General features: G+C 42.9%; 1 protein-coding gene across 3 annotated transcripts in view; it reads left to right on the forward strand.

The window, feature by feature from the left end:
- ZNF385D (zinc finger protein 385D) overlaps positions 1 to 24957 on the forward strand; it is a 990916-nt gene that overhangs the window by 706910 nt on the left and 259049 nt on the right. For all 3 annotated transcript variants that reach the window (XM_027529705.1, XM_027529707.1, XM_027529706.1), the window contains one exon: positions 19101 to 19243. In XM_027529705.1, the coding sequence (XP_027385506.1) occupies positions 19101 to 19243 (143 nt within the window). The remainder of the gene's footprint in view (positions 1 to 19100; positions 19244 to 24957) is intronic.

The following is a 24957-nucleotide window of genomic DNA, read 5'->3' on the forward strand; positions in this document are numbered from 1 at the left end:
ATGAATTTGCAAGGCTAGCTCAAATTCCTTGTGTCTATGATCAGAGCCCCTTCCCAGGTGTCTTTTGAGGGTTGGTTGTTTGCCACGTGACTTCTGGGGTTTTCGTGGGTGCGTTCGGGCCTCAGCTTCTCGTCTGGAAGACAGATGGGTGGGGCAGGATGGCGGTGAGGAGACTGCATGTTCTCAGGCCGGCGGGGCCCGCCTGGCTCATCATAGACGGGTCACGCGGGGATCTTGCACAGTGTGGTAGCTGTGTCAGAACTTACTGATTCAGAAAGGTGAAAAGCGGATGCCTCCCACTCACTGAGGGGTGAGTGCAGCTCTCCAGATCTCCTCCTCATCTGGGCACCCACGGGGAGAGAAGCCCTCTCAGCACGTTCTACCCAGAAGTGGGCAGAGCGCTTCCCCTGATGGCTCGGCATAAGGAAAGCAGGAGGACTATTTCACCCTCCACCTTCCAGGGTCCTCATGCATCTTCTCACCTCATCAATGAGCACAAGAGCGGAGTTTGGGATGCTCTAATGGTACCATGTGCGGCTCATTTTGAGTGTATTTGTTGGGGATAGCAAACTCTGGGAACGGCCACAGATTCCAATGGTAGGCTGTGTCGTAGAAGAGTTTTGAGACCCACAAGAGATATGGTTTCTGGGTAACATATGCCCTGAGTACTAGAGAGGAAAGCAATATCATGGACTTCTATCCTTGGTTTAAAGGGACAATGGATAGAAAGTGATTTTCACAAAAAGCTGGAGTATTGAAATCAGTCAACCTATGTTACATCCCTACTTTGCTGCTCTAAAGTACTTAACTTTATACAGCTTCAGTTTCCAGTGTTAAAAAGCTAAATTATTAAGAACTAATAGAATTGTTGTGAAAATTAAAATCATATATTTATATGCATGTTCAATGTATACATCATATATACATATAAAATTAAAATCATATATACATATGCTGCTGCTGCTGCTGCTGCTGCTAATTTGCTTCAGTCATGTCCGACTCTGTGCGACCCCATAGACGGCAGCCCACCAGGCTCCCCCGTCCCTGGGATTCTCCAGGCAAGAACACTGGAGTGGGTTGCCATTTCCTTCTCCAATGCATGAAAGTGAAAAGGGAAAGTGAAGTCGCTCAGTCAGGTCCGACTCTTACTGACCCCATGGACTGCAGCCCACCAGGCTCCTCCATCCATGAGATTTGAAGTGCTCAAAAATTGATAGTGGTTATCATTATTATTATTATTTTAGTAGTTGTCATTATTTGAAATTAGAACTGTTTGAAAAATTCCATCTGTGTAGTCCACTACATACCAGCAGTGTATAATATAATTATTGGAATATTTTACTCTTATTTCTAAATTAAATTTTTCTCTTAGAAATTTGTTTAGGCCTGTGCTATTCTGAATACCCCAATTCTAAGGAACAATGAGAGAATGAGCTTCCATTAAATTTGCAGTCAAAGAAAAATTGGAGACAATTTCTATAATATCCTGCATCAGTCAGTGACTTCTGGCTCACTGTAAGTGGAGTAGAATGGATGAGAATTAGTAGCATAAGTCAAGATGTGTGTGTGCCTCATGGCAAGTCAGCAACTCATGTCATAGGCAGCGCTACACAGGGAAGTGGGCAACGGGTCACAGCAACCAAAAGGCTGTGTTCTGTCCTGCACCGTGGCCTCTGACTTTGACCTCTGGTCAGTGCCTGGCATTCTCTGAGCACAGGGCCCCTCCAGAAGGCTGTCTGAAAAGTTTGTCTTTAAACTGGGGTATAGTTGCTTTAAGAGTTGTGCTAGTTTCTGCCTTACAGCAAAGTGATTCAGTTATGTATGTGTGTGTGGGTGTTAGTTGCTCAGTCATGTGTGACTCGCTGTGACCTCATAGACTGTTCCCTGCCCGGCTGCCCGTGGGCCTTCCTGGTGACTCAGATGGTAAAGAATGCGCCTGCAATATAGGAGATCTGGGCTCGATCCTTGGATTGGGAAGATCCCTTGGAGAAGGGAATGGCAACCCACTCCAGTATTCTTGCCTGGAGAGTGCCAATGGACAGAGGGGTCTGGCAGGTTCCATGGGGTCACAAAGAGTCAGACATGACTGAACAACTAAGCCCAGGCTCCTCTGCCCGTGGGATTCTCCAGAGAAGACTCCTGGAGTGGGTTGCCATGCCCCTCTCCAGGGATCTTCCCAACCCAGAGATTGAACCCCAGTCTCCTGCACTGCAGGCAGATTCTTTACTGGCTGAGCCACCTGGGAAGCCTGATTCAATTATATATACACATGTATCCCTTCTTGTTTGGCTTCCATGGAGGCTCAGTGCTAAAGAATCTGCCTGTCCATGCAGGAAACTCAGGAGACATGAGTTTGATCCTTGGGTTGGGAAGATCTCCTGGAGGAGGAATTGGCAACCCACTCCAGTGTTCTTGACAGATTAGTCCAATGGACAGAGGAGCCTGGTGGGCTATGGGTCTATGCGGTCGTGAAGAGTCAGATACCACTGAGCGACTGAGCATGCACATTCCTTCTTTTGGGGATTTCCGTCCCATTTAGATCACAGCAGGGCATTGAGTAGCGTTCCTTGTGTTATACAGTAGGCTCTCACTAGTTACCTATGTTAGGCATTTTGGGGCGTGTTCTCAGTCGTTTTCAACTGTGACCCCAGTGGACCATAGCCCACCAGGCTCCTCTGTCCATGGAATTCTCCAGGCAAGAATACTGGAGTAGGTTGCCATTCCCTCCTGTAGGGGATCTTCTGGACCCAGGGACTGAACCCGTGTCTCCTGTGTCTCCTGCATTGGCAGGCGGATTCTTTACCTGCTGAGCCACCAGAGAAGCCTCCTTTTAGGCAGAGCAGTATGTCTCTGTCGATCCCAATCTCCCAATTCATCCATCTTCTCGTCCCACCTTGATACCCATAAGTATGTTCTCTACCTCTGTGTCTATTGATGCTTTGCAAAAAGTTCATCTCTGCCTTGTTTCTAGATTCCACATATATGCGTTCACACACATTTATTTTTCTCTTTCTGACTTTCCTCAGTCTGTATGACAGTCTTTAGGTCTATCCACATCTCTGCAAATGGGACTACTTCTGCCCTTTGTGTGGTCGAGTGATATTCTATTGTGTATATATACCACATCTTATTTATTCACTCATCTTTCGATGGGCATTTAGATTGCTTCTAGGTCCTAGCTATTGTAAATAATGCTGCAATAAACACTGGGGCGCTGGTATGTTTTTGAATGATTGTTTTCTCTGGGTGTATGCCCTGGAGTGGGATTGCTGGCTCGTACGTTAGCTCTATTTTGGCTTTTTGAAGAACCTCCATACTGTTCTTCATAGTCACTGCACCAGTTTACATTCCCAGCAGCAGTGTAAGAGGGTTCCCTTTTCTCCACACCTTTTCCAGCACTTACGGTTCATAAATTTTTTGATGGTGGCCATTCTGACCCGTTTGAGGTGGTACCTCATTGTGGTTTTGACTTGCATTTCTCTAATAATTGGTGATGTCCAGCATCTTTTCATGTGTGTGTTGGCTCAGATTGCACTTTCAATGCCCGTCATCTCTACCGACAGTGCTCCTAGAGGGGCCAGCTACCACTGATCATTTGCTTCTCCTTTGTTTTAGTTTCACTTTAATCTGTATTAACTGAAATATTTTATAGTGTCCCTTATTTTATCACAATACTGATACCTCTTTTCATCACGTGTTACCTTTTGGGGATGGCACTGTAAGCTTGGTGTCTGACTTTCTCCTCCCTGAGGCTATAAGCAGTTTCTGCTTCCTTCCCCCCCCCCCCCCCCCGCATTTATAAATCCTGTACCTGCTGACTCCCAGCTATTTGAATGTGGAAATTTAAGTCCTTTCCTCAGAGGCAATTTTCACTTTCATCAATTACTCTTTCAAATTAGTGGGACTCACAATGTGGTAGGTATTTGAATGGGTCAAGGATGTAATATACTCAAAGAACATGGGCTTTGGAGTCAGACCTTTCTGGTTTCTAATTCTTCTCAGCTCTACTCCTTAAGAAGGCAGTTTATCTTTGCAAAAATGACCTCACTAAGCCTCCATTGCTTCACCTGTAAAATGAGAACAAAGATATCTTCATTGTTTACATAAATAATCTATGTAAAGCCATTTAGCACAGAACACAGGCTATAAAAAGTGCTCAAAGTGACAGAGCTTCTTATAAAAATAAAGTATGGTTGTGTGTCTCTTCTTGCTTGCAATCACTTACATGAGTTTTATTTGTCTTCCGTTTTAAAGCCAGTCATTTCCAGAATACCACAATTACTACAGTTCTGTTAGTAACTGGTTTTACATCTTTTCCAGGGACCAAATGTTTGAGAATTAAAAGAAAATATAAAGTTAGGTTTGTTTTACACAAAACCTGCCAGAAGAAACAATCGCATCAGGCCGAGACTAAACAGAGCCCATGTCAGCTCCACAGGGAGTGTTCTTGAGGAAATTGAAGTCAGAATTTCTTTTTGCTATTACAGAGTTTGTAAGAATGTTCACCAAACTGATAGAAACCAGAACTCACCGTTCCCAAATCTCAGGAGTTAATGGATGGGACAAATGGGATGTACTAAGTTACAGGCCTCTTAAGATAGCAAATATGGGAGCTTCCTTGTTCGGGATACATTTCATTTAATTTGGTGATAGCAATGATGGCATAGTCTTTTCTTATATGGTTATTTCTCAGTGTCACTCAGTGCTAACTCCAGGGGCATTTCTTGGAGTTTTGTGCCATGGCTGTTGTGAAAGAAAATCCAATTGAAATATGGAAAAAATCATAGTGAAACAGTGACTGAAAATCAAAATAAGGGAATGCTCTACCATATATTGAGGCTTCCCTGTTGGCCTAGTGGTAGAAAATCCGCCTGCAATGCAGGAGACCAGGGTTTGATCCCTGGGTTGGGAAGATCCCCTGGAGAAGGGAATGGTTGCCCAATATTACCATTAAATTCAATAGAATTAATTATGATGGATATAAGTTTAGTTTCTATGTTGCCCTTCTGGAATATGTAGACAGAATGAAAAGGAGAGCTGAACAAAGTAATGGGCTTCCCAGGTGGCGCTAGTGGTAAAGAATCTGCCTGCTAATTCAGGAGATGTAAGAAACAGGGGTTTGATCCCTGGGTTGGGAAGATCCCCTGGAGGAGAAAATGGCAACCCTCTCCAGTGTTCTTGCCTGGAGAATCCCATGGACAGAAAAGGTTGCAAAGAGTTGGCCATGACCGAAGTGACTTAGCATGTAGGCACAAATAACAGGTTCATTCCAACAGAGTAAAACGCTGCTACCTTTGGATGAACACATATGTTCTAGTCTATTGGGGCTGCTGTAACAGAACACCATGGTTGCTTATGATAAACAGACTTTGGCTTTTCACAGTTCTGGAGGCTGGGAAGTCTGTGGTCAAGGCTCTGGCAGACTTGGCATCTGGTGAGAGCCTGCTTCCTGGGTCACAGATGGTCCCCTGCCGTACTGGAAAGGATGGGGGTCTTTCTGGGGTCTCCATGACAGGGTACAGGGTCTGTTCTTGAGGATACTGCTCTCATGGCCTAATCTCCCACGGAGGGGTGTAAGTTTCAGCATATTTATTTTGAGGGTAGGGGACATGAGCATTCTATTTATAACATTATGGTGTCTGCCAAAGCAGGAGATGCAGGTTAGACCCCTGAGTTGGGAAGATCCCCTGGAGGTGGAAATGCATCCAACTCCAGTCTTCTTGCCTAGAGAATCCCACGGACAGAGGAGCCTGGCAGACTGCTGTCTGTGGGGGCGCAGAGTCCGACGCGACTGAGCACACAGACTCAACATATGCATAATGTGTCTTATACTGGATTATAAGCCCCAGTAAAGACAAGACACATTAAATTGTTGCTTAAATAATCTAGTGTCTTACAAGTGAATGAATCTTAACATAATTGATATAATTGGCTTTGGCCTAGTTTGACTGAAACCAGATTTTATTTACAAAATTTTGTTTTCTCTATCACTTTTTTTTTCCTCTACCACAGGTCATCTAAAAAAAAAATAAAAGGAATCCCTGAATAAAATGTAAATGTAAGAGCTTAGACTTTGGAAGTAGAATGTTGGTTTGCAAATTCCGTCTATAGCATTTTCATATCTGGTTAAGAATCTGCCTGCCAATGCAGGAGATGTGGGTTTGACCTTCTAGAATTTATTGTATGACCTTGAACAACTATCTTAACTTCATCATGGCTCCATTTCCTTAAGCCAGGGCTTTGCTGTGCTTAGTCGCTCAGTCATGACCAAATCTTTGGGACGCCATCGACTGCAGCCTGCCAGGCTCCTCTGTCCATGGGATTCTCCAGGCAAGAATACTGGAGTGGGTTGCCATACCCTCCTCCAGGGGATCTTCCCAACCCAGAGATCAAACCCAGGTCTCCCACACTGCAGGCGCATTCTTTACCAGCTGAGCCACCAGGGAAGCCCAAGAATACTGGAGTGGGTAGCCGATCCCTTCTCCAGCAGATCTTCCTGACGCAGGAATCGAACCAGGGTCTCCTGCATTACAGGTGGACTCTTTTACCAGCTGAACTACCAGGGAAGTCGTTTCCTTAAGGCTGTGAGAGCACAAAGGAGATACACTCTATGGAGTATCCAGCATTCAGAATGTTCCTGCCTTTATGCCTGCGGAGGAAGGGGGAACGGCTACAAGAGAATAGATTCAATCCTAAAAGTGAAACAGGCTTAAGAGATTTACATAGTGATGGGAAAATAGTGTTAATAAAATTACAGTATAAGAAGATTAGAATTATGATTGACTCAGTTCAGTTCAGTCGCTCAGTCATGTCCTACTCTTTGTGACCCCATGAATTGCAGCACGCCAGGCCTCCTGCCATCACCAACTCCCGAAGTTCACTCAAACTCATGTCCATCGAGTTGGTGACGCCATCCAGCCATCTCATCCTCTGTCGTCCCCTTCTCCTCCTGACCCCAATCCCTCCCAGCATCAAGGTCTTTTCCAATGAGTCAACTCTTTGCATGAGGCAGCCAAAGTATTGGAGTTTCAGTTTTAGCATCATTCCCTCCAAAGAAATCCCAGGGCTGATCTCCTTCAGAATGGACTGGTTGGATCTCCTTGCAGTCCAAGGGACTCTCAAGAGTCTTCTCCAACACCACAGTTCAAAAGCATCAATTCTTCTGCGCTCAACTTTCTTTATAGTCCAACTCTCACATGACCACTGGAAAAACCATAGCATTGACTAGATGGACCTTTGTTGGCAAAGTAATGTCTCTGCTTTTTAATATGCTGTCTAGGTTGGTTATAACTTTCCTTCCAAGGAGTAAGCGTCTTTTAATTTCATGGCTGCCATCACCATCTGCAGTGATTTTGGAGCCCAGAAAAATAAAGTCAGCCACTGTTTTCCCATCTATTTGTCATAAAGTGATGGGACCGGATGCCATGATTTTAGTTTTCTGAACGTTAAGCTTTAAGCCAACTTTTTTACCCTCCTCTTTCACTTTCATCAAGAGGCTCTTTAGTTCCTCTTCTCCTTCTTCCATAAGGGTGGTGTTATCTGTATATCTGAGGTTATTGATATTTCTCCCAGCAATCTTAATTCTGAGATTCAAGAGATTCTGAGCTACTCTGAGCTACTTATTTATTAGATAAAGAAAATCAACCATGGAAGCTTTATTGGCTTAAATGTCTGTGATACACTGTTCCTCTCACTTTAAATGGTGAGAACACTTCAAAAAACTCTCTGTCCCCTTGTCTTCAAGAAAGTTACTGGGGTTTGAAGTGGAGAAGACTGTGGGTTTGGGCACAGCAGAAGGAAGGGTGCAGGATCTAGCAGGCTGTGATTCAGTCTCCCTCAGTCATCTGACTGCTCATCCATGTGTATAGTCATGCATTTATTCCCAGAAAAAGACAGACAAGTAGGTACCAGGACCCTCCTCCTGCACAGGAATCTAGAAGGATTACACCAGATATTCTCCTCAAGACCCAGCATCCTCACGGAGAAGGCAGACCCGCAAGCATGGTGATGCATGTGCAGATGGGGGCATGGGGCAGCGGAGGGTACCCAGTGCGTGCTCCTTCTACATGGGCAGCTGTGACGCTGTCTACACGGACAGCTGTGAGCATCTACCAGCATCAAGGAAGCCAGGCTTGAACTGTGTCCTCAAGAAGACACAATGATTGGTTGTTTGCCATACGTTGATGTGGGTTTAGAGTATATGTGGAGTGGGATGTGACTGAAATAAATAAAAATTAATACACTGCCATGGCTTCACATTTTCTAGGCTTAATTGCTAGTTGAAACTTGCCTTTCAAAAAATGAGTTAAATTAACTACTCTAGATTGAATCAGTTCCTTTCCATACCTTGGAAAAATATTTACCCATATCAGTAAGGCCCTACTTTACTTTTCCTTCCCAGTCAAGTTGTTCAAAATATTTTTCCCCACTAGACTCCTTTCTGAATCCCTCCTCCATCCCTGACCCTTCTCAAAAGGGTCAGACTTCACATTTTTTTTTTTGCACATATACATTTTTATTTTTATTGTGTGAATACATAGGGGATTGCAGGGTCATATAGTAATTGAATATAACTTTGTAAGAAATTGCCAAATATTTTCAAAGTGCTACCTTATTTTGCATTTCAACCAACAAGTATGAAATTTCCAGTTGACCTACATCCTTGCCAACACTTGGTACTGTTTTTCTTCTTAATTTTAGCCCTCCTAGTAGGTGATAGTAATATGTAATAGTTTTATTTTGCATTTCCCCAGTGATGCTAAGCAGATTTTTATTTGCATATTTGCTGTTTGTATTTCTTCTTTTATGAAATGTCTGTTCAAAATTTTTGCATATCTTTGAGTTAATATTTTGTTATTGATCTATAAGAATTTTTTATATATTCCAAATGCATTTTTTGTTAAATATATGTGTTGCATATTTATTTTTCTTAGCAATAGCTGGCTCCCCCACTTTTTTTTTTACTTTTTGTTTTATATTTGCATATAGTTGGTTAATAGTGTTGTGATGGTTTCAGGTATACAGCAAAGTGATTCATTTGTACTTATGTATGTATCTATACTTTTTCAAATTATTTCCCTATTTAGGTTATTACAGAATACTGAGCAGAGTTCCCTGTGCTATGCAATAGGTCCTTTCGGTTACATATTTTAAATATAGCAACATGTTGCCTTCTCTTTATGTTTTAATGCTGTCTTTCAAAGGTAGGAAGCTTTAATTTTGATACACATTCAGCTCTCTCTATTCAAAAATTCTGTATCAGCAGATCCAACCAACTTCAAGTGGAAAATATTTTTTAAAACTCTAGAAAGTTCCAAAAGGCAAAATTTGAATTTTCTGGGCTGGCACAGGCAACTATTTACATAACATTTACATTGTATTAAGTATTATAAGTGATCTCAACTTAGCAGCAGCAGCAGAGATGATTTAAAATGTATAGGAGGATGTGTGTAAGTTATATGCAAATCCTATGCTATTTTATATAAGGGACCTGTGTATCCTCAGATGTTGGTGTCCAGGCAATCATGGAACAAATGCTTTGTGAGAAAATGACTTCTCTTTGAGGTTACTCACTAAATAACACAAAGGTCTGTATAGTCATAGCTATGGTTTTTCCAGTAATCATATGGATGTGATGGTTGGACCTTAAAGAAGGCTGAGCCCTGGAGAACTGATGCTTTCAAACTGTGGTTCTGGAGAAGACTCTTGAGAGTCCCTTGAACAGAAAGGAAATCAAACCAGTCCATCCTGAAGAAAATCAGTCCTGAATATTCATTGGAAGGACTGATGCTGAAGCTGAAACTCCAGTACTTTGGCCATGTAATGGGAAGAGCTGACCCATTGGAAAAGACCCTGATGCTGGGAGAGATGGAAGGTGGGAGGAGAAGGGGCAATAGAGGATGAGTTGGTTGGTTGGCATCACCAACTCAACGGACATGAGTTTGAGTAAACTCCGGGAGATAGTGAAGAACAGGGAAGCCCAGTGTGCCGCAGTTCCTGGGGTCTCAAAGGTCAGACATAACTTAGTGACTGAACACCACGACCAACAAGAACAGATAACTGATAAAGATCACCAAAAATCTTGATGACATGAAGTCTCACAGAAGTTGGCATCTTAATTGGTCCTTCCACAGGCAGCCTTCGACAGTGCTGACCACTTAGTATTTCCTTTTGTAAACATACTTTCCCTCTTGCCTCTGGGGGTCATACTCCCTGTCCTTATCTTTTATTCCGGTCCTTCTCCGTCTCCTTCCTTGGGCTGATGAGCCCCCAGGTTCAGGAGGCTGGTCTCTCTGTTCTACCTGTTCCCAAGGAGATCTTTTTCACGTCCATAATTTCAGTTCCTGTGTGAGGACTCTCCAGTGTTCCCTCAACAGGAAGTCTGCACAGAGCTGTCTTCTAAGTGCTAGGACCCATTTCCACTCACACCTCAGTCTTAGGATGTCAAAACTCTGAGCTTGTCTTCTCCTCTTAGACTTGCTCTCCCTCACCGTCTATATCTTGAAGACACTTTAGGGAGATGAACAAAGGTGTTCTCTAGTTTGCGTGATGCTTACCTAACTTACCTTTTTGGTATTGGGAAACCCACCTTAAACCATTTAAGCTCAGGAAATGTTTTGTTAATACCTTGGGTTGCACTGATTGCCTACACAGATTGGCAAATGCTTGGAGAGGAAGCAAAGAATGTATCACAATAATACCAAATGGAAAGAACGTGAGGGCAGAAGAATATTTATCAGGGTGTGGGGAACAGTGAACTGTATGCCCAGCTGTGCTGGCGTAGAGAAGTTCACTTGGGAAAGACCCAACTGCAAGGCCCCGATCGTGCGAAACGAGACCATGCCACAAGATGACAGCATCTTTTCTTCTCTTCAAAGGGTCAGATGACTAAAGCCTCGTTATTATGAACAGAATTACTCCTCAGGGTGATCAGAGGTATCAAGGGAAGTTTAACTGCCTACATTAGCTAGCTTTGAACATTTGGCTATTAGTGAGACTAAATTGTGACCCACTTTGGTGAAATGCAGCTTCCTGGTAGCGCTCTCAAGAATGAACAGAATTTTTAAAAAAGTACCATTTGCCCCAGGACAGGCCCATTTTGCATCTTTGGTTTGCAGAAGTGGTGTCATTTTTATCCAAGGCACTCCTTACTCATTAATACTGATTTCAGCATTACATTTTTTACATTAAGTTCTCCTTTGAGGATAATCATCATTGATCACAAAAGATTCCTAGATTGGCCATTGTCTTCTCCAGGAATGGAGGACTAATTCTTGCTGACCCAGTCCTGTCAGGGTCTGCCTTCTAACAGTGGCCAAGTCTGCCCCTAGGAAAGCTCTCCTGGCCATCCCCCAAAGGAGACGGACCCAGGGGAAAGCAAAGAGTTCTCTCCTATCAGCAGTGCTTTCTGGAACAGACTGTATCAGGCACTTGTATGTAAATGATTCCTTACTGGGGACCGTTGGTTTTGCATTGAAGCTGCAAAGTCTGATGGAACCCTCTGCAGTGATGGAAATGTTTTTCTTCTTTTAATTAATTAATTTATTTTAATTGGAGGATATCACTTTACAATACTGTGTTGGTCTTTGCTCTACATTGATATGATTTGGCCATAGGCATGCATTTTTCCCCTTCATCCTGTACCCCCTCCCACATCCCTCCCCAGTCCATCCTTTTTTTAATTGCAGTATTCTATTCATTGAGGTAGCCTCGGTCACATGTGGCTGTCAAGCACTTGAAATGTGATTGAGAAACTGAACATTTAATTTTATTTAGTTCGTACTTAACCACACACAGCTAAAGATTACCATACAGGACATCTCAGCATTAGATCACCTTTTTGATTAGTTACAAATGATTTTGTGAAATTAAATCTTGTGAGTTCTTCTTGAGGAAAAATTTTACATTTTTACATTCACTGTTGCGGACTTGAGAGGAAGTTTCCAGGCAAAAGTGTTTGATCGCCTGAGAGAAGTTCCTTGTCTTCACTCATGCGCTAACAGAGGGGCTGAAGTGCAGAGGAATATACAAGATTAAATGTCTAAAAATCCCTACTCTGGTACTCTTAGAATCATCACAGCATTTTGCAGGCACCGGGGATTGTCGTGAGAGTGGGGCAGATAAGTGAGAGGGTCGACGTTGCCTCTAGTGAAGACGTGACAACCAGAGCAGAGCCGTGCTTTGCTTTCGGTGCCAGTGTTCAATGATGACGACAGAGGAAGCGTTATTTAGTCCTTCTTTCTTAGCGTTCTTCCAGAGTGGGCTTTGACGCAGTTTACTGGAACGTTTATTTAATCACAGTCTTTTCCGTTATGACTATGATGAACACGACTCCCTGTGCTGTGCGAGAGCTCGCCCCTTCTCTGTTGGTTTGGGTCCCAGGCTCCCGCTCCACGCCTCTCTCACTGCTCTTCCCTCGTGGACCACAAGACTGCTCTCTGTGTCTGTGAGCTGTTTCTTTTTGCACATAGGTTTATTTGTGTCATGCTTTAGATTCCACATATAAGTGATGTCATATGGTTCTTTTCTTTCTCTGACTTACTTTGCTTAGTATGATAATCTCTAGGTCCATCCCTGTAAGTGCAAATGAAAAGGAGTATTCCGTCGTTTTTACGGCTGAGTTCTATTCCACTGGATGTCTTGGAATATTTAAATTCCATGACTTAAAATGAATAAATAAAGAATTTAAACAAGGGAAAACAGATCGCTCACATGGGCTTTCTTTTATGGGTAAAGTGTGAGTCAGTTAACCTGGGCAAATGTTTCTGCATCACGGTTTCCAGGTTAGTGTTAGAGTTGCTGTAACTCAGTCCCCTTCTTACCTTCTTCCCCTCTGTGGTCACGGGAAGAAGGGCTGGGGCAGCGGTCCTCAGCAGGAACAGCTCAGTGCTGCCCACTGCCCCTGTATGCCAGATCCTGCTTTAATATCCAAACTGACCTTCCAAGGGCAATGCACTTTATGCCCACAAGGAGCTTCATCCTCAGGTAGAAGGTGCTGGATCAATTAGTAGGCGAACCAACAATTCAGAACAGAGGGAAAATGAAAGCCATGAAAGAAAAATGGTGACCGAATCACAATAAATTCAATTTTATCTCCAAATCCATTTCTAATTGTATCATTCTGTTGGGAACAACGTTTAAACAAAGATGGGAACTGAATGGGAGTTTGGATCACTGACGTTGAAGGGAGTATGGTAAACATACCGTTTTTCTAGCTAAGGAGTAAAAGATAACCTCAACAGCAGACTGCCCACTGTAATCCCCAGCCAGCAGCCTGGAGTATTTGGGAGGCAGCCATACAAGGGAATGTGACAAACACGTATTTGTTTTTCTGATTTGGCAAGTAGATGTTAAAGAATGCAAACTGGAGGGCTTTTGAAACATTTGATATGAAGCCCATGTGTTTCTGGAGACTTTCTCGAAGATAGGGCAGGATCAGCGTTTTCCCATGTAGACAAATACTGGTAATAAATACTGAACATTCCTTATCATCTTCTATACACGGAATGAGTCTACTCCTTTTTTTTTTTTTTTTTTTTTTTTTTGAGCAGTAATAAAATTTTCTCACAAGACTTCTGATTTAGTGCATTCCATTCTGGCTGCAAGGGAGCTGGCTTGCCTTGTATGACAAAACTGACTTCACAGTATTCTTCTTTGTTGTCATTTTGTTTGTGTTTGTTGTTTTAACTTAAAGGCTGCTTGTATCAGTGCACTGAAGCTTGTTAGGATTACTCAGCGTGACGATGAATGCCATTTATTACCTGGGTGGTTTTCAGATGCAATGTATTTTAGATGATAGCTTTGACTTTTGAGTTTGCAAATTCGGCATTATAATAGACTCCTGGCAGAATTATTGTGTATTTTAAAGGAATTAAGGGTATATACTAGAGTGGGTGGCCATTCCCTTCTCCAGGGAATCTTCCCAACCCAGAGATCAAAGCCAGGTCTCCTGTATTGCAGGCGAATTCTTTACCATCTGAGCCACCAGGGAGGCCCATAGCAGGGCCTAGCACATACCAACTACTTAACAGATTTGTAAAATTTAGCTTTTTTCTCAGCATTCACCCCCTTCCACCCTGGCTGGTCTGTTTCACCAGCAACAGCATTCAAGGGCCATTGTTTTGTGTCAAGTCAAGTTTTGCTTTTATGCCCCCAATCCATCATTTCTTTTCTACTTCCTGTTCATAGTATCAGATATAATTCTCTATGTCCTCGATCACGTAGGCCCCAGAAACCCTATCTTGCCCTTCCCTCCCTCAGCACACATGGCAAATTCAAACTGCAGTAGTTGGGATTGGATGTCAGTAACGTTCCACTCCTGTCAGATTAGTTGCAAGTAACTACTTACGACTTGATGTGTAAAATGTTCTCAGTGTTATTCAACTAGATTAAATATTCGGAGCAGTTTAGCAGTTTAACTCTGGCTCACTGTTGACGCTGCTGAACATATGTGTATATTTCAGTATAGGTAAGCATATATATGGGCTTCCTGGGTAGCTCTGTGGGTAAAGACTCCACCTGCAAGGCAGGAGATGCAGGCTCAGTCCCTGGGGTGGGAAGATCCCTGGGGGAGGGCATGGCAACCCACTCCAGTGTTCTTGCCTGGAGAGTCCCATGGACAGAGGAGCCTGGTGGGCTATAGTCTGTGGGGTCACGAAGAATTGGACACGACTGAAGCAACTTAGCACAGCACACAAGCATATATATACATATACATATATATGTGTGTATATATATATACACATATATAATTAAATTTATACTGAAAGAAAAAGGTATGCTAGAAATTATTTCTCCCATCAAGAAATCAGGGATTTCTTCTGCTTTCTATAAATACAGATATTATATATATATATGTGTGTATGTGTGATAATATTCAACAGCAGCAACCCCTGATCATTTTTAACTTCACTTTTGCCATTTGGGGAAATGAGTGATTAAGTAGTAGGTTAAGCTGTGAGACAGGATGTCTGACTGTTTTATGAACCATGAATGGACCAAGTGCAGAAGTTCAAGGTTAGAAGTGTTATATTATGGAAAGAACACTATTTTACTCTCAAGGAATATTTTAAAATGTTGATTTACAAGGTAACCTCTAACTGTGAAGTCTCTCCTTCTGCAGTGGCCAGAATCAACCAAGTGCAGAATAGGCAGGTGCCTTTAGGGTTGTCTTGATTGACCTCCTCTAGGGGGCCCAGATATGCGTCTGCACCAACCTGAGCATTCCTTTGGAATTTATTGGGTTCATTAAAAACACCCGCCTCACTTAGCACCGCCTGGTCAGGCTCTCTGCTAGGCACTCTACCTACATTTTCTCTAATATGATGCTTCAGCTGACAACCAGTGGTTTAGAATTCCTATTTGTCTGTATAAATTGTTAAAATGAATATTTCCAAATTGGCATTTTAATTAGGTTTTCAAAAATGCAAATTGTTGAAGTGTATAATGTCTTATTTTTTCAGATAATCTCTATTAACAAATGTCCTATAAACAAACAGGTTATTCCAGTATTTTTTAAGTTCACAGATTTGCACTGCTGTGAATACAGAGCTGTATTGTGAATAGACCAAAGTACACTCTATAGTATATGTTTGCTCTATAATTCAATTCTGAATTCTAAGTATGAATCTAGGCTAGCAGATCCAAGCCTCAAGAAGGGACAGAGAGGAGTTTTATGAGCTTAGATCACTTGCTTCATCGATTTACCTTATTTACCTTCATTATTCAATACCTTACTCAGTATAGGTCTAATAACTGATGTCTATTTAATGAATGTTTTTTTAGTTTATTGAATATAATGGGATGTAAAGAAATTTGGAATAGAGGGATATTAACTGCTCTGAAATCTGAATGTTCTGTTAAGGCTTAATTTGTAAAAGCTATGTAAGTTAAAATTGCATACTGTATGAAATACGTGATACTAGAAGTAGTACCACAGAGTTTTCCATACAAAGGGCGTGCATTTGTATCTTTTCTGTTCCCAACCCATGGAGGCTTCAAACTGCTTTTCTCAAAGTAAGAGCATCAATATTTTCAGAAGTGACATTCTGACGAAAGAAGCAACACTGGTAAATGGTAATGACACAGCAAACTCTTTGTTACCTACAGTCCTGTCTACACATTCATATATATCTTGATGTTTATTATCGTCAAGATAATTTTATAATAAAGAAAATAATAGTAAACATACACTCATGCCCTAAATAAAATAAATTCTTTTAAAAAATGAAAGAATGAAATAGCTGTTTTCTCAAGGAGCACATTTTAGTCTGCTTTACAGGAAACATGTTATGTTTGCTGGTTTTAACTTCATACTATTTTCCAATAGTATTCTTACTGCTGAGCGTATACAGATTGAAACAAGCAAAATATTTTTCAGAATGTATCCTAATTTTAAGAGCAGAAATGTTAGTCATAGATAATTTTTAAGAGACAGTCTTAATTTGGGGCCTAAATATTAATACTATAGTCAGTTCCGTCAGTCAGTTCAGCTGCTCATTCATGTCCAACTCCTTGCGACCCCATGAACCACAGCACTCCAGGCCTCCCTGTCCATCACCAACTGCTGGAGTCCACCCAAACCCATGTGCATTGAGTCGGTGATGCCATCCAGCCATCTCATCCTCTGTTGTCCACCCCACCTGGGTTTGCATGGCAAGTGGCTGAAGAATGTATGGTCACACCATGTTCTCTGTTTTCCAATGATCTTATACTTTTCTCTCTTCAATTAGGTAGAAAGGGCTGAACTCAGATAGTATCAACAGCTCCCCTCCAATGTTACGAGTCTTCCTCCATGTCTTCTTATCCCCTACGTAGGAAGCCCCAGTTGCAACCTTAAGAGAGGGCCCTGAACTGTATGTATAATAAAATGCAAATGAAACCCGTATCTCAGAGGAAGAGAGGTATATATCTAGAGGAATTAATTTTCCCTAGCGGTAGAATCAGTGTGTATTTATTCTTTGTTCCTCTCAGCGTGGTGGATAAAAAAAAGAAGCCTGAGCTTTTCCAGAACCTCTTTGGCTCTCTTGAACAAATGGGGAACTCATAAAGGAAATAATTCCAGAATATGTTCCTGCTAAATTGCATTCTTATAATTAGAAGAATGAAATGTTTCTGTGGAAGCAGCATAAACAGCTAAAGAGTTGATCAACTTATTTTTTCTCTCCATGGTATTATGCTATCCGTTACCTGATTTCTGAGAATTTAGGGTCAAACAATGTAATGGATATACATGAATGAATACCTTTTGCAAGGTGTGACTCTGACACAGATAATAATAATTTAAAATGATATGTTTAAAGCTATTATTTACGGACATGTTAAATTGCACCTCAGATTTCAACCCAAATTTATTTTACTTCTGAGTTTTCTAAAGAGGCACCAACCAAAGTTTTATTTTGGTTCTTTAACTTTTCATCAAAAGAGAAATTGGTAGGAGCACTAAACTCACGGCAGGCCCATCATCGACGTTTTACGAGTGCCCTCTATACCACCCCGTGGACAGTAAAGTTGGTTTATAGTGTGCCCTGGTGACTGTAACTCACTGTATTTTGCTTTTATCTCCCTCTGTTTTAACATCAGCCCTCTATTTTCTGACTCTTTACTATTTTTCACTTTAATTGGCTTGTTGTTTCAAACTGGATATTGTTGGCCTTGTCATTGAAGAACAGTTCAAGAGGGAAGAAAGAAAGAGTGGGAAAAATACTGGTTTTGTTAATTTGGCTCTGGCTGATTTTATACCTGAAGCCAGGAGACCTGATGGTTTTTTTGGTATGGTTAGTTAAATCCTGTGCTGATGGCTTCTGCTGTGGATGTTAAGTCACCCGCCTTGTTAGTAGATCCTCTGGTCCAGTAGGGTTGGATCTGCCATGGGGGAATCATTTTTTAAATGTTCATCTTTGTTCAGGTGACTGATGGGGCGCAAGAGGGTGGTCTGCGTGCAGCTGACCTGGTAAGATCTGTAAAGATAACTTGGATGGGATCTCGCTCCAGGTTGTTTTAAAAGCAAGATGGCAGGCAAGGAAGTGGCACAAACAGGAGCCTTTCTTCTCTTTTCTGTCTCCTAGAATTCTTTTCCATGAGAAAAAGGAAAAATCCCAGTGCGTTTTGTTTTCCTAATGCTTCTTTGGATTCTCACCAGTAGGTTTTTACAGTTTGTTGCTTGCCTCTCAGATTAGAAGAACGCTGGCATATTTTAACAGTTTCCTAGGATTCAAACAGCCTTTAATTAACAACAAATTGATGTTTTGGAACGTAACCAGAGTATGAGAGACAGAACAGGGAGGTAGGCTCCTTTCAGCTTCCGAACGCAGTGAAATCCTAGAACAGGGGGCAAAGGTGTGAGTCTCCTGCGGACAGCCTCTGCCCACTGGTGTGCGAAGGAGGTGTCTGTGTTGCCGTCACATGCCATTCCTTCTCCTTGATGGCCTTCCATATTCCACCTACTCGTGACTGGGAAGGCAGGGGGCAGGTAGTCTTGAATCTTTAAAGCCGCAGGGATTAAGTGGCTCAGGGATCCTGTGATTTGTAGCTGGATTTGCTGGTTTTAATCTTCCAGTCGCCAGGGCTGTCAGGTATGGCTGCCTGTGTTTGTGGTTAAGTTTCCTTCCTGTGCCAGCTTCATGTCATCTCGCTGCCAGAGTCTGGGACGTGGTGGAAAAGAGCAGTTCTGTAAAAGAATCACTCAGACTGGATGCATATTTTCAGCCAAAGTTCGTTTTCAAAGACGGTTAGGGGATAATTGAAAGAGTTTTCCCTTTGAATCAAGGGATCTTAGTTACAGGTTTGCTGGTGACTCAGTCCAGAGCTCGAGGCAGAAAAAGAAGAATGGACTGCGGGCTATGACATGTTTGAAATGTTAACAATTGCTTACGTAGGCAGACAGTCCTGATCCGAGAGGGACGGGAGCAGCAAGTGTACGCCCTCTGCTCACCTGTGCCTCTGCTGGGTCCCGGCTTTGGGGTCAGTGCGCTCTGTGTCTTGTTTTCTCCAGTGACCTGGAAAGCTGGCATTTTGGTCTCAGAAGAGGCCTGGGTGACTGAGTGCTGTGTGTTCCCCATGCTCCAGTTCCCTGACCGTGCCCTCTCTTCTCCTTTGTACAGGTGGCACATGTCAGAGCCCCGCTCTCCCAGCCCTGGTCCGGCCGCCAGCCCCGCCTTTGCAACCGTCGCTGGACATTAAGCCGTTTCTCCCATTTCCTCTCGACACGGCGGCCGCAGTCAACCTCTTCCCCAATTTTAATGCGGTAAGTCCCGCGCCATCTGCCTGGGCCAGGGTGGTTGGCCCTGGAAAGCGTCCAGGGCCGGGGATGAGCTGGCCACGGCCTCCCTTCTACCCCGCCCTTTACTCCATAGCTTGGCCGAAAGGACGCCGAGTTAGTTGTCTGCCTAGTTGTGTGAGGTCTCCAGGGCCAGCCTCCTTCAGGAAAGAGGAGCAGAGCTTGCATCTGATGGGGTGGATCATGAATCTGTGCCTCCCTTTTCCTGTCTTTCTGGGCAACACTAGACATTTGATTAGTTTCTTTTCCATGCCAAGTTCAGTTTAACTGAAAGGTAATGAATGTGTTAGAGAGCATTCAGATTCATGTTGATGTCTGAAAACTTAACCATGTGTTTCTTCTCTCTGGGCCTTCTACTTTAATTTTCAAATCTGTTACTTCTTTTCTGATTTCATGAAGAGGACCCTGATCATCACACTAGAGATACATTCTATGCATAAAGCACATTCTCCCTCTTAATTTAAAAGCAATTAGGGTTCTGGTAGAAATAATTTTCTTTTTGTTTTTTCTTTCTTCTCATACACTGCTCCTCAACTTGAGTCTTTCTTAAGTGACCTTGTTCTGGGAGCTCTGTCACCGGCCTTCTCAACACCAGCACAGCAGTTACTTGCCTCTGTTTTCACTCTTGTGCTTGTCTTTAAAAGTTGACAGATTCCTCATGTGCATCATCATCCTTTTTTTTTTGTACAAGCACTGAGAATATTCTTAGGATGAAAATAGAAATAAGGGTTGAAAAGGTTAGAAGCCAGTAAGTGACATTGTTTTCTAATATCTGATTCAGTTTTCAACAGTTGTTATGATGCAGGTCTGAGTTTATCGATGACAGAACTTGTCAACACAACCAAGGGGATTAAGATGTAAGGTCTCTGAAGGCCCAATGAGCTAAATAATATAGACTTCTTTTTGCAACATCTTACCTCCATGATGGATTAAAAAGAAAAAACACTCTGTCCACAATTAGGTCATTCTCCTTGAGGAGACAGAAGTGGGTCTCTTTTACTTTAATTATGCTTCGTCACAGGGACTTTGGGCCTGCCAAGGAGATGGTGCACTTGTGTGTTTGCCTTTACTGAAGGACACTGGAGAGTCACAGTGGTTGCTTTGCTTTGGGGAACATGAAGCATTTTCCATAAGAGTCTTTTTTTTTTTTTCTTGTCCAACTTCAGTATTATTTTTGTAGCAATATGTATAAAACTCAACCACTGTTTGGGCAACCTTAGGAGAAAGCAAGCCTAAGAGATGAACACATTTACACCTCTTAATTATACTGTTACCTTATAAAAATGTAAAGTTCAACATTTGCTCCTCTGAAAGCAAAGCACTGAACAGTCTCCAATACAGTAACCAAGCTGTGAGTTAAGATGTGTTTAAACATAGGCAAGACCTTTCAGACTAGGAGTTTTTTTCAATTACATATATCCAAATGACAGTGTTATAATTCAAATTGAACAACAATAACAGGAACAAAATCTTGATAAAATAAGAAATGGGGGAAATAAAACCTGACTTCTGAACCAAATGTATCCCATCTCATGGAAGAGTGAATTACTGGGAAGCATGCCACGGAGAAGAGAAGCTCCCAAGAGTCTTGTTTTGAAATGCATGAAACATAAATAGAGCAGCATAAAGATCGTATTTCCAAAGCAAAGGTTTCTAATTCTAGGTATTTCAATAAAAGTAGAGGAAGACCCAGCTCAGATCAGATCTGTTGGTCGTTGAACGACCGCACTGAAGTCCGGGCTCCGTCTCTCTGAACAGCCTGCCCACTGCACTGTTAGTGGCTTCTAGGCACCATCGTGCTTCCCGGACCCGGAGACGACCCATCAGGTGCTTCACCAGGCCGCTGAGACCACGGCCTCCTGTCACGCACAGCTCTGGAGAAGCCAGCGTACAGTTCCTGCAAGGTTGCAAAAGACTGGGATTTAAACTTCTGATTTGCCCTTCGGGAACCATTAAACGTGAAACGAAGGATTTGACTGACAGTGCGTGTTCTTTGTCACTGAAGAAAGACGAGTGATGTATTGAGCTGTGGGACCCTGAGCCAATCTCTGTCCTCTTTGCTGCTGTTTCCTCGTCTTTAAAATGAAGGGAGTGGACCTGATGATCTCTTCCTTTGGGTTTATAATGTTCAAAATACTTGAGCTTTTGTGGACAAAGACAGCCTTGTGTGTGGTCCAGCTGGCTTCTGAGCTAGACTGCCTGTGTTCAAGTCTTAGAACTGCTGCTCACCATCATCATGGCCTTGGCTAAGTCACATAATCCCTATGTATCTCAATGTCCTTGTTTGTAAAATGGGACTAATAATTAACCTACTTCCTAGGCATGTGGTCATGATTATGTGGGTTAAATCATTTAGAACGCGGCTCAGCCTATAATAAGCACTGTTTGAGTGACAGGTATTATGCGCATAAGTAGCCTTCTTATTTTGAATGTGGAAGTTCATCAACTAATGGATTGCCAAAGTTTTACTTGATTCCTTTTCTTATGTGATTGATTTGGACTTGTGCTGGTGTTTTTCCCAGTCAAACCAAGAGACCCTGTGTTGCTACGCCTATTGGTTATTTCCTTCTAGTGCTGACTAAGTCACAACCAGTCCAAGATTAAGTCAGTCTGTGTTTCCAACTGAGTGGAACATTGCAAAGCCCCATATCCTGTAGTTCTGGGCTGAGAATTACAGCCCCATATCCTATAATTCCCAGATGTACAGAGCATCTCTGACTAACACCCTGAGTTCTTGATTTTGTAGCAGGTGTGAAAATCTCAATCCACAAATTCAGGGTATATTAATTATAACATTTTATTGCTGTTAGTTGATTTTATTTCTGGTTCAAAAGCTCATTCCATGAGTCGGTAGGGAAATGAAATTTAATTGTTTCAGAATATGCTAAGGTTCTGGAATCTAACAGATTCCATCCAGCTTTTGGTGGGAGAGTTCCTCTGTTCATCAAGTGATGGATCTACACAGACGACTGTGGGATGATGAGCCCCTGATGATCATGGCTTTGGGGCCCCAGTTCTCACCTGTGGACACACAAACGTGCAGGGCTGCAGTGGCCCCTCCTACCCAGACGTGCCCAGTGCTGCCACCCGTCTGCTACCTCATGGCCTTCTTTCCTCTGACCTTTTTGAGTTCAGATATGAGCCAGGACTCTTGCCTGGAAAATGCCATGGACGGAGGAGCCTGGTAGGCTGCAGTCCATGGGGTCGCTAAGAGTCTGACACGACTGAGTGACTTCACTTTCATGCACTGGAGAAGGCAATGGCAACCCACTCCAGTGTTCTTGCCTGGAGAATCCCAGGGACAGGGGAGCCTGGTGGGCTGCCGTCTATGGGGTTGCACAGAGTCGGACACGACTGAAGCGACTTAGCACGAGTCAGGAAGAACCATGAAACATCTGGGGAAAAAGAAGTGCAGTTAGGAGAGAAAGAAACGATGGGTGTAGGATGGGAGCTGAGCTGTGGACACATAAAAGCACATTCAACAAAGCCGTTGGGCTCCCTTAATCTCTTTACAGCCAACTTCTGGGGAGTAGCAACAGAAGCTGCTTCATTGACCTAGGGTTGCTGCAGCCAGTAGCTTTCAGACAAGAGAAGTTCCCTTGACTTTTCCTTGTACCCCTACTCTGTCCCTCCGTCTCTTTAGACAATGGAGTCTCAGTGCTTAGGGCCACTATTATCTCAGTGATCCCTTTCTGCACGTGCATTTCTTGAGAGGATCCAATCCTGGAAATAGGTTAATGCTATTTATTGGTAGTAAAGGAATATTTCCTTCTTACGTAGTATGAACATGGTTGATTCAGTCAACTGCTAGAGTTCAGTTCAGTTCAGTTCAGTCGCTCAGCTGTGTCTGACTCTTTGCCACCCCATGAATCGCAGCACTCCAGACCTCCCTGTCCATCACCAACTCCCGGAGTTCACTCAAACTCAACATCCATCGAGTCGGTGAAGCCATCCAGCATCTCATCCTCTGTTATCCCTTTTCCTCCTGCCCCCAATTCCTCCCAGCATCAGAGTCTTTTCCAGTGAGTCAACTCTTCACATGAGGTGGCCAAAGTACTGGAGTTTCAGCTTTAGCATCAGTCCTTCCAAAGAACACCCAGAGCTGATCTCCTTTAGAATAGGGATAACAAAATTTATGTTGTGACCTCTGCCATGAAACAATTTATAAAGGAGAAGCTGGACAAATAAAGAAATATTTGTAAATGCAGGTGCTTTTATAGAGAATGATGTGTGGTACAAAATGTCCACTCAAGGGCAGGAGTGAAACGTTGTCTTAGTGAAGGTTTGGTGAGAAAAATAGAAACTATTTTTGGCGAGCAAACAGGAAGGGAATTAATAGAAGGATTTAGATGCTTACAAAACATTTGGAGGTGCCAGGCAAACAAAGGTCAGAGTAGGCTGTTGCTGGCTCTTGGTGTTTCAGCTTGGTCTCATGGCGTCAGGAAGTTGCAGAAATACAGGATGCCTGGTAAGCCCAGTTACTTTCATCCAAATCCCATGACTTAGGATTTTTTAAAAGATAACAATAGATAATAACCCACTGAATGAACTATGACTCTATTATTCCACACAGATATAAACAGAGAAGGTAAAGCTTTTACTTACAATAGAATGCAGTGAATACACATAGGAAAATGAAAATTAAAAATTACCATTCTGCAACTTATTCAGCAAGAGACATCAATGGATGATAAGCATAGTAGATGAAGGTGCAATAGGGAACATTGTATTTACATAGTCTCCAAATATTTCCACAAGAAAAAAAGGAATTTCATAGTGGAGACACCTGGCAGGCAACATTGATCTTGCTCAAGTGATTGATATTGTCATCCGTAATTTGACAAATAAATATCATGTACCACTGAGTAGGACATGATGATAAGACAGCATCGCTAATGTGGTATCCCAAAGACTTGTATCCCAAATCTTCAGTGACTCTTACGCTGAACTTCACGGGCAGATCTCTGTGGGAAAGTAAACCTCGGGCTTCCTGTCCTTAGGGTGCCAGGGGACCACACGGAAGGAGGGGCAGCGCGGGGCTGCTGACAGAAAACATGATGTGACAGCAGAATGGAAAGGGCTCCAAGGAACCCGAAATGCGAAAGTTCCAGCAATTATGAGCAAGAGGCTAAGTGCCCTGGAGCCCCAGTGTCCCGTTCCATAAAAGAACAGTGACTCGATCTCACTTAGGTTTGCTATCAGATAGGTAGCTGGGTTTTAAAACGCTGGAGGTGGAAGCCAGGAATGGGCTTGAGTAAGTATGACCTTGGGGTATCGCTCGATTGGACCAAACCCGTAAAAAATGACTATGTTCCCAGACAACTTTCTCCAAGGGTTTCAGAGCTGCCTTTCTGATTCTCATTCCTCTGGCATCCTTTCTTCATATTCTGCTCAGTCGTCATGACAATAATGAACATTCGGAGTGTCATTAAAAAGGTGCAGTGCTTGGAGGGTGTGTTGATGAGGGCTGACAGTGAGCCTGGCTCCGTGCTCCCCTCCCATAACTGGGCTTCTTGTTGGCATAAAGATTAAGTGGGTAAGCTTGACCTGCACATGCCAGATACTCAGCAAGTACCGCGTCTTGTCGCTTCCAGAAGATGCACAGGGCAAGGTGAGGAGGGCGCGCAGAGGGCAGGAAGGCGGAAAGGTGTGCACATGCAGGAGGTGACGCTTTTGCTTTG

Source organism: Bos indicus x Bos taurus, chromosome 27 (genome assembly GCF_003369695.1).
Source record: "Bos indicus x Bos taurus breed Angus x Brahman F1 hybrid chromosome 27, Bos_hybrid_MaternalHap_v2.0, whole genome shotgun sequence".
In the NCBI taxonomy this organism is placed as follows: Eukaryota; Metazoa; Chordata; class Mammalia; order Artiodactyla; family Bovidae; genus Bos; species Bos indicus x Bos taurus.